Here is an 18,558-nt window from a genome sequence, read left to right on the forward strand (position 1 = left end):
ACACACACACACACACAACCTCCTGCAGGATTATCCATTATTGTCCTCTATGGTCCATTGTTCAATTCAATATGTTGATTAAACATAAGCTATTGTAATAAAAGCAGATTAGAGACAATGTGAGGCTGTGAGCGATGTTTACAAGTCATATGACGCTGCCAGCCGGCCGCTACTGTGCTGCTTTCATTTGATTTCCGTTAACCCAGTGACATATTTACGTTTACATCCATTGCACCTCTCTCAGAACTCCCTAAATAAATACAATTACTGTTGGGTGTAAACATAGGAGGTCCAAAACTGGTCCCTTTTTAAATATAATCTTAAAACGACTTCAAATTGTGAAAATAGCTAAAGCTAAGGCATTGTGAGCTTGTAGATCTGTTATTTTCACTACTAAGATGTTGCAATATGGAGATATGAGGTTTCCACCCGACAGCAAAATGATGTCATCCGTCATGTAATGTATTGTTGTGGCCAGGCCAGGCCACGTGGCAGGCGGTTGATACAGTGTTAACTAAAGCGGCTGCTGCCGTCTGTTTTTATCTGTCTCCACGGGGGGTCCACATGGTTCTTTGTAGCCCCCCACTCCCTATGGATTGGGGAAGCCTTGTAGGAATCCCCTCCTCCCCCATGGGACATCTCTTCCTCCATTAGTTAATTTCTGTTCAGCTGCGCTCGCCATATCATTAATTCATGCCTCTTCCAGTGCAGATGCTGAAGGTTGCCTCTGTTCATCTGATCCCTCCTGTGTCACTCACCCAGCTCTCACTCACCCTATGCACCCCCACCCCCAGCCACAGCTTGTGCATCAGCCAAGCAGACAGGCAGGCAGCCACCTGACCACGATGGCATCGTGGAAACAAAGAAACAAAAGAAGGTTAGAAAAGCAGGGGATGTAGAGGTGCACTCGTTAGTCTGACTCGTTAGTCATTTCTACCACTTATTCAAGAGGAAATCCTAGCCCCATATGTGCCCTCTCCCTACGCTCATTCTGTAGCTCCGAGATGAGGTCACACACTGGGCCCCTCCCACCGCGTTTCAGAAACGGCGCAAGTTTCCGAAAACATAGTCTCTTATCCTTACCAGACCATTAATCCAAAACGTGTAGGGCCGATCCTGGTTTACACTAATTCAAACCTAGGATCGGCCCAGAAAATCCAAGTCGCCATTTGAACTGAGACGTTACGTCCCGTCTTTTGTCAGTCGCTTCCATGTTTATCAAGGAAGTGTGCGTGTGCGCGTGCACGTCGAGTGAACTGAAGTCAGTTGGAAATTTTCGACCAGGGGAGGCGCCGGGGAGGCGCTAAAGCTTTTCAACTTCCTTGATAAACATGGAAGCGACTGACAAAAGACGGGACGTAAAGTCTCAGTTCAAATGGCGACTTGGATTTTCTGGGCCGATCCTAGGTTTGAATTAGTGTAAACCAGGATCGGCCCTACACGTTTTGGATTAATGGTCTGGTAAGGATAAGAGACTATGTTTTCGGAAACTTGCGCCGTTTCTGAAACGCGGTGGGAGGGGCCCAGTGTGTGACCTCATCTCGGAGCTACAGAATGAGCGTAGGGAGAGGGCACATATGGGGCTAGAGGAAATCCCTGCTGGTTCAGGTAAGCAAAGCAAAATGTGCTCACAAGCTTCAGGCAGTGCTACTTTGTCAACCAGTAGGTTTCCTACATGACAGTATAGGGCTGTGTAGGAAATGGAAGAGTATGGAGACACCATCTCCAACCACTGCAGAGGTGCTGCTAGTTATACCAGGAATAACGAAGAATCACTTTATTGGTCAATTTCCCCATGTACTTACGAAGAATATGAAATACCGTTCCCCCTCTGCCACTTGCAGTGCAACATAAAACATCAAGCCTATCTAAGAAACACAAAAAAAATCGAACAATCTAAACGTTACCAGCACAGCACACAGCCATGGTGCAATCCAAAAACAGCACAGTTTTAGTAAATGCTGTTGTGTATTTCAAGTACAGTACAATCAGTTTAGGTCAGTTGATACAGATAAATATATTGTTTCACTCATTAAAATAACAGCGCTTAATTTCCTCTCAAGAGAAGTTTGTGTATGCAGACAGATTCATGACCAAACTGATTTGCCTGTTTAGACACACAGCTTTGATGCGAGTTGCGCATGCCCTAATTGATTACAACATTTTCACATGTATGGGACGCCATGTCAAAGTGGTTAAACCACAGTTAGACTTCAGCAGGAAGTGCAATTTCACCCTCATGCAAAAAGCCAGTGGTCATAGAACACCAGAGGAACTGTTTGTGTGACGGTCATAGATTTAATAAATGAAAGCAGCTTAATATGACATATACTATAATCACATACATATTAGGGTGTGATGCGCCATCCTGTGAGAGGGTTATCTAATAGTCCAATAAACAGGCTGTACACTTAAAATTATGGATTCACAAGATCTGGCATTTATTGATTGCCCGCAATTATCCCAAATTGAATGGTCATGTGATATACATATGAACAGCAAAGACATATATGAAAGCAAATACGACCTGTTACATCACAAATTCGGATTTGATCATATCAGTCCACAGATTTGGGGACCCCACGAAGCGCAGGCCAGAGGGTTAGTCTGTCCCGGAGAATTCTGACGTGTCACTCTCTGGCCTGCCACTATATAGAAATCTCTCTCTCACTGAGTGACCTTGCATGCGCACAGCTCGGCTGCACACTCTTAAAAGTAATGGTAACGGCTTGAAGGGTCTACTTTCCCCCACCAGGTGTCTTGGGTTGGTGTTGGGTACGATTTGCTTTACAGGGAAATGAACGGTCACAGCCCTTGCACACTCAGATAAACACAGGCAACAACACACAAACAGTGGATCATTACTTAATTGGAACATTGGGTAGTCATATATTGGCTGCAATTCATTCAGTCAACATAGTAGACAGTCTTTATCATGGTCCTTCAAACATTAAATCCACTCCAGTGAGCCATGGCAGGTTCCAAAGTCGTAAATGTCAACTTTGGCAGTAAATGAGTTCCCTTTGTGGTTTTTTTCCTTAAAGAAAAAACTTAATTAGTGAGAAATGTGACAGCACGGAAGTACAGTAAAAACAAATATTTCCCAGGGATTTGTTTCCATTGTGGTCCTATGTATTTAATTCATCAACAGAGCATAAATTATCAAAAGAAAGTACTTGAATAGCTATATTCCACTCTATCTCCACTTTGCATAATTTGTAATTTGCATTTTCAGGCTTTCAGTTTTGGAAGAAGCCAGTGATTCATTTAATGGATGATGTAATGTAAGGAGTAAGGAAGGATCCATGCCCATGTTTGTACTACATTTGGGGATATATATACCGGTAATGTATATTAGGAAGCAGTGTGCACCAGGAGTCCCCTTTGGATCACATCTGCACACGTGCCTGGCGGGGGATGTCCTTCGGAAGCTTTATATTCCTCCAACGCCGAGTGAAACAAAACAAATTAGACGCTTGTCAGAGGCCAACGGAATGTAATCATCCCTCAGATGGACATTAGTCCTGGCCAGCAATCTGTCTCTCAGTGAGCGACCAAAGGCCCTCCACCACCATAGACTGGAGTGCTTCCTGCTTTCTGATACCACACAGGATCCAAGAAATAGGCTTACCACAACTAAGTCGTGTTGAGTTGATTAGCTTTCTTTTGTTCAGGCTGATACGATCATCCAATACCGCTCGGACCGATGCTTGGCTGGACAGGAGAGAAAGAACCGTGGCACCTTGCACTGTGTTAGCCCTTTAATATTTAAGGCCCATTAATTAGAACATTTCTGCATGTTATTATGCAAGATGGAGAAACTCAAGCCTCCCAGTCCGGGATCAGGTCTCAGCCTGGAGGTTCCTGTGTCAGAGAGCATGATAGGACAGTTTGGACAGAGCATGATTCTGCCTTTTTGGGTGGCTCAGGTTACCACTGTCAAACTGTGCCTATTAATGGAACCATCAAAACTGGTTCCTGGAAGGCTGGGATGAGAGGCAACCTGCTAATCCAAACCAAACAAAACTTGATTAAAATGGATACCCCCCCGTGTTGTGCCTCACTTCTTTCCACTTGTCCAGACCGTGAGACTGATCAGCTGTGTGGTGCTGGCCTGCAGCTGATTCAAAGTTTGGAGACTGACACTTTGGGGGTTGTTGTGTGTCTGCAATTGCATTTTGTGTTTGTGTTGAGTCGACACCCATGTCCCCGTGCGCCCCAGCTGGCCTTTGTTAGGGGTATTTCCGCCTGGTTAACCTCTGGGCTAAAGGCTTGGGTGGGGGCCTTTGTCCTGGGTTGGTGACAGACCTGCACGGGGAACAGGGGAGGGCAGGGTCAGGGGGAGGAGCCTGGAGTTTAGCAAACCATCTGTTGCTGAGACAAAACATTGAACTGCTTCATTCTATGGCTCTTAAGACACTCATGGACTTAGAGACAGACATTAATGTGCAGTGCACACATAATAGACATCTTGTAGACACAAAGACACGTGCAAGCACATGTGCACGCACATCTGACAGCAGCTTTTCTGTGCCCTGCTGCCTCACTTAATTACACACCTACCCACACATGCGATTATTGGTGCTGTTCAACAGGGCATTTCTCTCTCTCACACACGCACAAACACACATGCGAGTGTGCGCATGTGCACGCGCAGCCGCGCACACACACACACACACACACACACACACACACACACACACAGACACACACACACACACACACACACACACACACACACACACACACACACACACACACACACACACACACACACACACACACACACAGATAGATTATGTTGTTTATTTTATTTTATTTTTAAATTGGCACTCTGCTCATTTCCCCACAACCAGATATTCAAAGCATGCAATGTATTAGTGCTGTACCAGTAGTACTACCAAACCGTTATCCAATTAAATATCATCCAGATATGTCATATTTAGTCTTTCCCTTAGAGACAGTTCCCTGTCCAGTGTGCTGTGTAGTGTGTAACTGTGAGTAGTCTGAGTATGGTATTTATGAGATGATGGTTGTCTTTCCTTGGCGTACCTTAGGGAAACTCTTTTCCTATTTTAATGGTACACTTCAGAGAGGCTTACTCAGAACATTAACTGTTCTAGTAAGGTTTTGGGGGAAAATGTTCCTCCCAATACTTGCGTCAATTAAATATTTTTGTTGGGACATCTACCGGATGTGGTGTTGAAACCTGTGGTGTATGACTTAGACCTCTCCATTCCTACTGTCTTGACTTGTCCACACACAGTCTGACTGCTCTGCATCTGGCATGTCCTGGATAAACTGCATCAGTGGTCCACTACTGCAAATAATCCCCTGACTGACTGACTGTCTGTCTGTCCTCTTTGATTTACTGCACAATGTAGTTAGATATACTGTAGATTAGGCATGTAACAAATAACAATTCACTCAACTCGCGATACGATTCGAATCACGATATTAGGTACACGATTTGATTGTTTATAAACACACAAATATTTTCCAGACAAATGACGAGAAATGTATTTTTAATCTCATATGTAGACGTTTTGAATTTCTTCAAAACTCTGCAGCAGTGTTATCGCAGTGTTTAACACTTCAAATGCCCATACTTCGGTGACCATTGCTCTTATCAGTGCAACATAGGACTAGATTTGAAGGTAGGTCTTGAGGTTAGCAATTTTATGCCCAAGCTCTTGCATTGCCCAGTTATGTATAGCAACTGATCTGCTTAAAAACTGTAGTATCTAGATCAAACATTAGTAATTCTGCTAGAGCGACCTCAATAAGCTTAAGTGAAGTGACTTAGTAGGCATGCATACTTAACTGTACATAACATAACATGCTGGTACCAGGCAGGCACTGTCAGGTGCTCGTATAGCTTTTGAGAGCAGTATACCAAAGAAAACTTGAAAAGCAGTATCTAGCCATATGTTGGACAAATTGACTCTTTTGGCCTTTCTAATTACCATGATTCCAGACAATGGGGAGGACGGAGTCACGGAGGCATTATCAATTGTCTCCAGTCTTTCTCTTTCTCTCACCCCTATTTCTATCACCCCCCATAGCTTTCTACTGATTTTACACAACCCGTCTGTAACCCACTCACCGCTGTCCCCAGTGGTTTGGATGAGCCACATTTAGCCATGCTCCATTAGCCATCTGCAGAAAAAAACACACATACATGGTGATGGAAGTAGGTTTTAGACTGCCTGAGTGAGTCCTGCCCAGACTCCAAATAATTATTTTATACTGTTTGCATTATCTCTGTGATTCAATGAGCACCACCAGCATCTTCAACTGTCTCAGACAGGAGAATCTTGAGCTTTGTTTTGACCATGTCACAAAACAAAGGGCCGCAAAATACATTACAATACGTATGTATCACACACACACACACACACACACACACACACACACACACACACACACACACACACACACACACACACACACACACACACACACACACACACACACACACACACACACACACACACACACACACACACACACACACACACACACACACACACACACACACACTCTCTTTCTCTCTCTCTCTCTCTCTCTCTGAACTGTGGATGGGAGTTTGTGTGCCCACGTGGCACCCTGTTGTTAATAGTTAATGAGGATTGATGTCGGGCAGTGGTGACCTTGTATAAGGTTTCCTAGTGGAACCCAGGCCTATTGATCTCCTCAGTTTTATGGCCTGTTGGACACAACTCTCTCCTGCTCCCTGTTCCCTGGGCCACCTGAATGGTGGCACTCACAATGATTAATGCTGTTTGGCTGGGCAAAATCAGGCTCCCTTAACTGTGCTTCTTGATTGCTACAACACAAGTTCACTTTCAAATGGTCTTGTTTCTCTATATGTGTCATAATATACTGCAGGCCATATTTACAGGTCCTCCATTGAAATACCAAATGTTTGGAAACAAACGATCGCCTAAGTATCCTTTATGATAGGCAGCAGCATATTGGCTGTTTATGCTTAGCCGATCTTCACGTTATCATCCTATTAAAAGGGGCTTTTATCACCGCTATCATCATCATCATCATCATCCCATAGCTATGGTTCAGTAGGCCTACCAGGAGGCTCCGGTAGGTTCTTATAAGCCTTTTCTATGGGTAGCTCATTGAGCCCAATGTTACAGCCAATACAAATGTAATGTCCAAGGACCATACCAGGTCTTATTCCTTTATGTCACGTGTCTTATCTATGTAAAACAAGGGCAAAGGATTGGTTATAAGATACATGTCTCTGAGATGGAAGAGCAGAGCATTTTGAAGTTAATTATGTGGTGAAGTGGAACAATAAATGGCTAGCTTAACTACCAGTGCCAGCTGTCATGAAAGTCTAAATCACTCTTCTTTCATCCTGATAACTCTGGATCTGGTTATAGAAGGGCCTTGCATACTCACTCACTCAGTAACTTATTTAGACCATAATTTAGGCCACAGAGTCAGGATGTACTGGCATTCCTTCTGGTCCGTTATACAGTCAATCAAGCAGGCTGTTGCTATAAATGTATCATGCACTGCTGTAAGGAAATGGCTGTCTGTCTGAGCAATCAGCCACAGATTCCTGTTGTTGCTCTCGGTTACTGAGCTGCTAACAAACATGGCCAGGAAGGTCAGTGACTCGACATGACTACATAAACACTGGAGAGTCCGGGTCATCAACTATATGATTGACGTTTTTGAGCGGTGCAGTGTGCACACGGCTCCAATGCCTGGCTTCGTGTGTATCTACCGTATTTGTCTATGTCTGTTTTAACCATGGTTCACATGACGCTGACACTTCAAGAGTGTCATGACGAAACTTCAGCCTGTTTTTTTGGGACTGCTACAGTTACGTAAACGTTCAGTTTAAAATATAAAGTGCTCACCCCGGGGCCACGGATGTTAGACATTTCCTGGATCGGCTATTAACACCCTTGCATTATGCGTTGTTTAATAAAAAGCATTTTTTATCCAAGCTGTTATTTTCGCTAGGGATGCACCGAAAGGGAAATTCTTGGCCGAAACCGAATATAGGACACAGTTGGCCGAAAACCGAATTGCTGTCATGGCCATACCTTAAAGCTACCTGATCGGTTGGGAGGTGTGTTGCATTCTGATACACTGGATGTGTTCGATATAAGCTACACAGACCGCACTGCCAATACAAACTAATACAGTAGGTGAGTGCGCTGTGAGTTTTCCGAACGCACCCTGTTTGAGAACAACACAGAATGCACAGGTGCCATAGATTCGACCAACTAAATTCTAACATCCGTTGCACTTGGGTGAGCACTTTATATTTGAAATCTGAACGTTTATTTACACGTTTGCTCTGTAAATGTAGCTGTCCCAAAAACCAGGCTGAAGTTGCTGCATGAATGTTTTAGCTACTTTTATGATCCTGAGTGGTATACTTTGAAGCGAATGACACACCCTCAGCCTGCATTTACGCCTGGTTAACAGCTTTCCTCCACTAAAATGTAATGCTGGTTTAATGAGAGGGCAGCAGCCATGCCAGTATGGTTTGGTAAGGGAATGTGGCATAAGGCATTAGGGGGAGGGATGGAGGGTGTTAGTCTAGAAGATATTGACACAGTGAGGGAACGAGGAAGGTAGAGAGAGAGGAAAGTTCAGACACTGCTGGGTGGCATGAACTTAGTGGTTGTTTCTTGTCAGCCACAATGACTTCACACTGTCCCTAACTGTGTGTACCTATAATGTTTGCATTTCTTGATCAGATTAATCACTACTGCTAAGTTGCTACTGGGTATTTTAATGCACTGTACAATTGTCATTTGTTCTAATTTGTCTTTCATCTAATCTGGTCTTTTTCTAGGTGATCAGAGTTACTGGCACTTCATCAAGCTTATATTGTGTACTGTACATGTTTACTCCGGACATCTTTACATCCATCATTGATTGATTGATTGATTGATTGAAGTTTTTATACATTTTTACATCCATCATTCATCTATTTTTAATAAATAATCATAACGACATTATTTGGAATAACGTTAATTGTGGGTGTGTTTCATCTAGGTGCAACAAGCAACAGCTAAATAAAACATCCATAGTAAATGTTATTACCTTCAGGTTGTGTTTACCTGTGAAAAGTATCTGTTTAGAGCCACGTCTTGGTGCTGATGTTGTGTTGTGTTGTATTCGCAGGGCGCCCATGTCTGGCTTAGACACAAAGAGCAGCTCCAGCCCTCCACAGTCAGCTCCTGTGACGATGCAACTCTGGTCCTCACTACTGACTATGGGAAGGTAAGAACAACACTTAACTTTAAAATATTATATAGTTTTTAAATGGTAGTTTGTGTGTTTAATGCAAGCTCTACACAGTCTGTCAAAGCATCATCTGCTAGCATCTTTAATTTGTTTGAAGACCTCGAAGCAGATAGACACAACATTATTCAGATCTCTCGTTAAGCCAAAAGCCAAAACTGTTTAGTCTTTTTTGTGTGCTGCTTTAGAATGTCAAGCCAGTACATTTCCACTTGCTGGTTTTGACTGAAGGACCTTCCCTGTATCTATTAGCCTATAAGTGCTATAAGCCTTGACTCCATGCTACAACTAAACTAAGATATCCAGTAGCGTGTAGCAGTAAAACAACTTGAAAGACCCACAGGGCATTGTTTATGAGAGGCTATTGTGAGCGCACATGCGTTCCATCTCAGAGCATCTGTGACGGAATCAACACCTTTTGTAATAATAGAAGAACCTTTTGTAATAATAGAAGAATGGCAGGAATGGGCTCTACTTTGTGACGAGTCAGTGGCCTATGCTTATCTGTTTGGCCTTTGTGTCTGAAGGAAATCCTGCAAGGGGGTGAAAGAGGAGGGAGGGCAGAATCCATTTGTGTAAAAAAAATGTACTGTCCGTTTTAGGCTCATTTGTAGAGGAAGGCCTTTGTACTGTACAAGTACAAATTAATAGGACATATAATACGACCCTCTGGTTCCTCCTCGTGGGCGTTGAAGACCCATCTATCCAAAGGATGGGCTTTTGTTCAGAGCCCCCAACAAACTGTCTAGTCTAGAGGACCACAACCTACAGCATCATAACACATCAAGCCAAGCCTGTCCCACAGCTGTTATCCTAACGTCAGGCCCAAGGCCCAATGTTATTTCTGGACCTCTTTACTATTGATCTATATATGGGCGACATATGGGCTCAAGTGGCATAGTGGCTGAGATGCACAAGGAACAAACATCTCAGCATTATCTTTCATGGCCCTGAATTCTTGTCTGTCATGGATAACCTTACAGTCAGCTGATCACTGATCCACACTTGGGGAAAGGGACAGATTTACAGTATATCAGTATATGCCGGCAAGGATTTTTTTTTTTACTCTCTTCTCTGTTTTCAATGTATGTTCTTGACATGTCTTGCTGTGTTGCTGAAATCTCAAAGGCTGTTTTGTCCTGTATTTCTGGATTAAGCAATCATGCTGTAGCCTGCTGAGATAACGGTTTCTACAGCAACTAAATGTGATGTTGATGTTGTCAAATACATCACCACCCATGATGTAATGGCACCACACACACATGATGGCTCGCAACTAGCTTATTTCACTTAACTGGACAGAAAAAAATAATGTAGCATCTGCTAATATACTGTACATTATGTCCCGTAAGGGCGTTGAATGTGTTCTTAATCCATTGAAACAATTGCTGCGGCGTGTTAGTCGAGGGGCAGTGGCAGAGACCTGCACATGACCTCACCCTCTGATTCCTTAACATTTTGCCATATTTGTAAAATATTATATTTGTTATGATTAGGTTTGGACTATAACTGGGACCATATCAGGCTTTAGCTCAGCTGTTCGCTCTCATGTTCTTCACATACAAGTTCAGAATGGGTTGAGCCTTGTGGTCATTTCCTCTGTCTGACAGTCCTAAGACTCTCTGCAACCAGAATGTCAGGAATGTTAGCCTGAAAAACCACATCACCTACAGTAGAGCATCACTCACTGACCTCATGTAATTCCCTTCTCTTGATCTGTATTCTTGTACTTAGTTGTATGTGCTATTACTTCTGTTCAAAATCTCACCTTACATACGCTTTGTTTTGTGTAGCATGTGTACTGTAAGGACTAATGGACTAATGTCAAATATAGTATGTTTGCATGTGCCTCTTTGTATGCGGGTGTCTGAGTTTAAGTATGTGTGTGTGCGGGGTACAGGCTTTAGTTTAGACATACTATTTGTCCGCCTGTCATTAGACCAACAACCTACCTTAAACCCTAACCTAGCCAAGCACGGGAGCAGCGCATGTTCGACTGTTGTTTCCACATGTTGGTCGTCTAATCTGCGTGTGCATCCCATATGTGCACCTATCTGTGTCAGATTGTGATTCACTTCTGTACCCTCTGTCAGTCTGTGTCAGAGTTAATTAATAAATGTACCCTGGCAGCAAGGTCCCCCTGATCTCAACCTGCCATTTGTTTCAGTGCTTAATTCAGGTTAATTCTGTTATTTTAACTGGCTGAACTGACTCCTGTCACATTAACCATCACAATTCATCACAGTTTGTTCCCACGATAGCCAGGGCTTAAAATGTACCACTGTCCAACAGACTAAAATATTAAAGTCTACTCATGTTGATTAGGTGATGAGGTGTAAAACAAACAAACACAAACATTAAACGCCATTAACAATAAAGAGACAATATGACGTAAATGACACATTATGAAGTAAATCTTCCTATCATTGTCAATGGCGTTTACAAAACAAACATTGAACTAAAGACAAACATTAATCCCCTCAAAAATAGGATATGCTGGCTTTTCTCCTTTCTGATTTTTTTTGCCCATCAGGCTGCTAACACATTTCAGCATAGATAGAGCCTTCATGAGAGCATCAGATGAACTCTGATAAAGGCTCTATGCCAAAACACCTGTTGTGCATTCAACTACCGGTAATCGATCAGCAATCCCCACACACTCGCGCTGCTGTCCAGACAGAACACAACATCTGCTCTTTCCTGTAACAGGTTCTCTGTAGTGATATATAATTCCATTTCCAGCTAATATCACAGCATGGAAAGCAGCACTGATGGATTCTGTAAACGGTGTGATCTATCCTTGGCTGTAGTCTGTCCTACTATTGCGCTTTTCACTTGGGAGTGTATGTTTGTTTGTGTGAGTGTTTGCCTTTTCATGTGTACAGAATGGCACCAGCTGGAGTGACTGTGAATTTGTCTCCATGGGGTGAACATGGCAAGGCATTAAGTGGCATGTCATGTTGGTGAGGGTGATGTCATTTGGATCATAACACACTATGTCAAATCAATTATGTAATAGGATGGCATTACCGTATTGTTCTGCAAGATGTTGGTACCCCGTTTCTGCATAAAGCATGAATAATTTGGTACAAACATTAATAATGGCATTGCTAGCTTGTTTAACTACTCAGATATACAAAGAGAAAATTTGCCAAATACGTTTTTTCTAATAATTGATGACGAAGAAGAAGGATCCCAAATCATTTTATCATATAACAGACCATCTCGTACAATTAAGACCCTGAGGAAACCCTGTGATGTGGGGTTGGCCCGTACTATGTGTTACACAACAGACATAATATTTCCTTTGTCATCTTGTAAGGGAGACATGAATAACTAGAAAATTACTTTTAATTTGGGAAAGTGTGGTTGCGGGTCCAAGGAATCCGTTCTTGTGTGCAATTAGGAGTCCCCAATCATGATGATGATATCTGATGATGATGTATTGACCCACATGACGTCAGAGGGGGCGGGATAATACGTCTTCAAACTTTTTGGGGTTACTCTATAAATAGTAAAGTCGGCAATTGCAGGGCAACCACACTAATGGGTCAAATACAGCATACTTGTCATGTGCCGTGTGCATACGCATCCATTGGGCATGGAGTTAAAACACCACTGCAGAGGTTTGGGTTCGCTTGCGGCCAGCTGTGTCTCCGGTTTGGCCAGGCACTAAGATAATAAGCCTGTGTTCATAGGTGGGATTATGTGTTATGTCCGACTGGGGAAAGATGGCGTGAACCTGCCCATATGTTACACTTTACCAGTGAAACTCCCCAATGTCAGGTGAAACGGAGCAGCTGCTGACCTCTATGTGGTTGTCCACTGTGTATCCAGGCCAACAGTGGAGGTCGGCTGGTAAAATTCACAAAAACTAAATGCATTGAATAAAGATATGTTCCCACTGATAGATTAAACTATTGATAGACCATTCCATGTCTGCTGTATGTTTGCTGAAATTGTCCATACCATTTAGTCACACAGCACTGGAGGCTGAAAATAAGCCACTGATACCCACTCAGCCTTTTCTGGATTATTGGTCAATTGAGCCTTTATGTATTATAATGTGAGCCCATCTGTGTGAGCAGTGCACATTCATGAGGGTGTTTGCCCAAAACCCAAAGTCACAAAAGTGCTATTGTGCTATTTGTGTCTGAGTGTGTGTGGTGAATGCATAATATCTCACAAGGAGTAGGGCATCTTGTAGTAGCGGTGAGCTGTCAGTGAATGTTTTCAATATTGTGCACTTTTGCATGGCATCCAGCCAGTGATGTTTTTGCGTTGTCTCTCTTTTAGCCTCTCTCCTTTGAACGATATATGCACCATTAATAAGCCTGCAACCTCCTAATCCACCCACATCCCCTGGGCCAGGGTGTGACCCTACTCACTGCAGCAGATGGATCCACTGGCTGTGCGTGCGTGCGTGCGTGCGTGCGTGCGTGCGTGCGTGCATGTGTGTGTGTCTGTGTATCTGTGTGTGTGTGTGTGTGCGTGCGTGCGTGCATCTGTGCGTGCGTATTTGTGTGTGTGACTGTGCATGCGTGCGTGCCTGTGTATTTGTGCGTGCGTGCATGTGTGTGTGTGCTTGCATGTGTCAGAATAGGAGAGAGAAAGACACAGATAGGCAGTGATAAACAAACTGCATCTGTGTGTCAATGTCTTTTTGTATGTGTGTGTGTGTGTGTGTGTGTTTGTGTGCATGCCTGATTTCAAAGCCATTAATTATTCATCTGTAGAGTGATGGTCCAATGTGTTGTTGAGCCCACTCAAACATGAATCAGGGAGCACAGGCCTGGGGGCTTAGCGGTCCAGGCACCTAGGCTGGTAATCCAGCATGACAGTGTGTCGCGGGTACGGGACCCGATCCCGACGAACTTTGCTGTGTGTCTCCCCCCCTGCAGATTTGCAGACTTCCGCCATGCCCCTGAAGGCCCTGATATAGTTTAGGAGGCAGTCAATCATGACTAGGTCGCTACTACGCGATTGGCTGGCGGCGTTTAGGCGGCTCCCATTGGCTTAGGCGGCATGTGGCCGACTCTCATTGATGACTAGGTCGCTAAAAACGGGCCTGTTGTATGTCAGGTTTCAGGAAGGAATCTATAAAGCCTCGGAGCATTTGAGGATACAGGATACAAAAGGATAGTGACATTGACATGAGATGCTCAATCTTTGTTTTAGGGATAACCGATATTTACCCATGTCCAATATCTGCATAAAAACAAGTTCATATTTTGTCCTAAAGAAAAGGCAAATAAACACTGAATTTAAAATAAAATAAAATGTTCCAACTTCTTGACCCTTTTGAAAGCTTCTCCAGACAACACTGCTGAGTAAATGTGAAGCTGATAAAGCCTTGTGAAATGATGAAGGCATTCATCATTCAAACATAATTATTTATTATAAAATAAAATATCAGCAAAAATTAATATATTATTTTGACATCGGTTCCATACCGATATATATTGCATTTTAAGGCCAACATTGGCCAATACTGATATGATGGCTGATTTATTGTCCATCCCTGTGTGATAGATTTACATGGTGTACTGTACACTCGTCCAGTGTCAACAACAGTTATCATTTGGAGATGATTGATTGACTCAGTTAATCATTTTATCTATCAATCAACATCATGTTAAAAGCTGGATCAGATTGTCCTGAGTCACAAGTGCACCACACATTTATTAGTGTTATGATGATCAAGTTGAATCCCTTGTGAAATGGAGAAGGGAATAAAAAAAGCATCAAACTCTTCCTGAGGTTCCGCTACACTACAGGAAACAAACCAACCTAATGTGATGAAAACACCCCTTGAGTGTTGAATTAATCACCTTGATTGTGATTCATTAACATTAACTATTTAATAATGAGTCCATGTTCATAGCGAATACATGGTTTATCACTCTGGTTGGGCTGGGAACTCTGCCTTTAACACTAGAAAGAGTATGATATCGGCACAGAGCCAGCCCTTTGTCCCTTTTTTATTCATTGTAATTGGTCGTTGGTTCCACACGGGACAGGTGCAGGCTACTGTGTAACACACACGTACTCTCATAGACATACTGATAAATGTTCTGTTGTCTAATTGTTATAGTGGAACAGAATGCTAATACACTGTCTAGTAATCGAATAATTAGTTTATTTTAAGTTAACTGAATGGAAAAATTCATAGAATGAATTCATATGATTCAGCTTAAACATCTTTAACTTCTGTTTCAAGATCCTGTAAGTGATATTGTTGTGTTTAAATGTGAAACCTCTTTTGAAGTTGGGAACTCCAGCTCCGTTTCCTATGTGCATGTCTAATGATTTAGGCATGAACAAATCCCAAAGGATTATTCCATGAAATCCCAGCAAGGGCAGAATCCATTTTTTCCGGCCTCGCTCCGGCCGGTCGGCCGGTCCGTGATTACGTCGGCCGGTCCGTGATTACGTCAAACGGTCCGTGATTAGGTCGGCCGGTCCGTGATTAGGTCGGCCGGTCCGTTATTACGTCGGCCGGTCCGTGATTACGTCGGCCGGTCCGTGATTAGGTCGGCCGGTCCGTGATTAGGTCGGCCGGTCCGTGATTAGGTCGGCCGGTCCGTGATTACGTCGGCCGGTCCGTGATTAGGTCGGCCGGTCCGTGATTAGGTCGGCCGGTCCGTGATTACGTCGGCCGGTCCGTGATTAGGTCGGCCGGCCCGTGATTGGGAGGCGGTCCACCCCAGGAGGTTAGACGGGACAATAGTCCGATACGGGAGGGGAGGTGCGTGCGTGCGGGGGTAAATGTGTCAAGTCACGTGACCACTGGCTGTGCTACGAATATGAATTATTATTATTATAGCTAACTTAATAGTTCCTGCTGTAAAACACCCAATCATATCGTTATCTTTCTTCATATTATAATTTTTTCTGCTCTCGTTGCAAAAGACCACCTCCCAGTGGAACGTTTAAGTCACGGCTTTCTAATAGTCTAGGGGTCTGTGCAAATGCCTCTCGATTTATTGCTCCGTGTGGCACCTGGTTCGGATCCCGCTCATGGCAAACTTAAAAACTTTTATTTTATAATGTTTCGTAGCCTTTATTGTGTATGGACACAATAGCTACATTTTAGACTGTATCATTATTGTATATTATATTTAAATAAATAGCCGTATTGAATTAATACATATTTAATTATTTGATAGGCAGGCAGGCAGACAGACAGACAGGCAGGAAGGCAGACAGACAGACAGACAGACAGACAGACAGACAGACAGACAGACAGACAGACAGACAGACAGACAGACAGACAGTCTGCGTGTCTGTCTGTCTGTCTGTCTGCCTGCATTCGGACCGACCGGCCGACCTATAAAAAGACCGACCGATGGTGCTTACCGACCGGCACGTGGGCCGGAAGAAATGGATTCTGCCCTCCCTCTGAAATCAGAAGAGAAAATTATTCAGAGAAGCTCAAAACAAAGGCAATATGTATGGCACATGCACACACACACACACACACACACACACACACACACACTCACATTAAATATGAACACACATTAAATATGAATGTCAAGTGTCTCTCCCTTGAGACTTGAGAGGTTTGAGAGGACACACATAGGTTTATTTATCTGTTAGCAGTGGTGTCTTCCATGCACAAGTGATGGTGTTTTCCTCTGTTTTTCATTTGTTTTCTCCATGTTGAAACTTGATGTACCGCCTGTAATTAGCAGTGAAATCTGGTAACTTAGCTATTTATTATTTTATTTCAGAACGCCTTTCGAGCCACCATAATACAACTTTGAACTGATGCCTGGAGAATGTGAAAAATGCTAATACTCATGTCTAATACCAGAATTCCTGATGAAGCGTCATTATTAAAAGGACACCTTTTTACACAAATTTACTGTGCATGAGAATGAGATGTAAACTTATACAATGTTTTCTCTCTTCCATAGACTCTCATAGAGTTACAGTATGCAAGTCAAAATAAAACATGCAAAATGTGTCACAGACTGTAACGACACTAGAAAATTGTTATCCAGTGTCTATGAGACACTATTGTGTGCAATTGTGTCAAATTTTGTTGCACTATTGTCCTCATTGTAGGTATTAACACTTTATTAACTCTTTATGGTGAAACTATAGGAAATACACACATCATTTAGTGGAGGTGCTGGGTTCAAAAGTGACATCAGAAAAAGAGAAGGTAACCCGCACACTCATCTGCTCCAAAAGTTTATTATTGACGACGTTTCGAGCCAAGGCTCTTCATCTGGTCAAAACTTGGACAGTGGCCTGGGCCATGGCTCAGTGGTCCAGGCACCTTGGCTGGTAATCCAGTCTGGCAGTGTGCCGCGGGTTCGACTCCCAATCCCAACAGCCATTACTGCATGTCTTCCCCCCATCTCTCTCCCCATTTCCTGTCAGCCTACTGTCTGTACCTCCATAAAAAAAAAGAACACGTATTGACGTCGTCAATAATACACTTTTGGAGCAGATGCGTGTGCGGGTTCCCTTCTCTTTTTCTGATTTAACACTTTATGGTAACATTGTTTAGTATAATAACAATATCATAATAAATATTATTATAATGACCTAAAAAAAACACTGCCTTTATGGGTGTCTCTTGTCAGAATAACACTAGAACTTAAATGTTGACGCTTGGATTAATAATGGACACCATTTCATTAGACCAAAGCTCACGTGTCAGTGATGACCTTACCTCATTAATTAACTGCATTGTTTTTGAATGGAAAAGGTTAATACATTTAAGTATCTGCTGAAAATGAACAGGCTGTTGGATTTATGCGTCAGTTATGCCCTGTGCTGTGAATAGAGTGCAATCTTCTAGAGTGCAGAGGGTGGGGTTATGGCCAAAGGTTTAGGGACAGCTAGTGTGAGAGGGTGGCTGTAAATCTGCTTGCATCTGTTGGGGTGATGACATCACTGTGTGTGTACTGTTTTTCACCCCAAAGGATCCCAGCCCTCCACCACCCTTGTTATGAGAGAAACATGTAGTAAATTACTCAACATGGAGTGCATTAATATTGTGTTGTTATCTCTCATAAGGCTTGGAAAAAACTGACATGCACATACCGGTAGTTGCCACTTGCCAGATAGATATAATTTTGTAATATGCATATGAATTATTGTTTTGTTTTGTATGACTTTATATAGATGTGATATACTACTAAGTGTGTTTTCAAGAAATTCAGACTAGACAGGTGTAGACCAGAAGACCAGAGGTGGAGTACTCGTCCCCCGGTACTTGAGTAAGTACTGGGGACGTCCAAATACGAC

At 43.0% G+C, this 18,558-nt stretch overlaps 1 protein-coding gene across 1 annotated transcript in view; it reads left to right on the forward strand.

The window, feature by feature from the left end:
- The window catches only part of myo10l3 (myosin X, like 3), a 79,791-nt gene that overhangs the window by 10,351 nt on the left and 50,882 nt on the right, over positions 1-18,558 (forward strand). The window contains 1 exon segment of the mRNA XM_083777461.1: positions 9,172-9,270. Coding sequence (XP_083633587.1) covers positions 9,172-9,270 — 99 coding nt within the window.

This window comes from Protomyctophum parallelum, assembly GCF_964188405.1.
Source record: "Protomyctophum parallelum genome assembly, chromosome: 11".
Taxonomy (NCBI): Eukaryota; Metazoa; Chordata; class Actinopteri; order Myctophiformes; family Myctophidae; genus Protomyctophum; species Protomyctophum parallelum.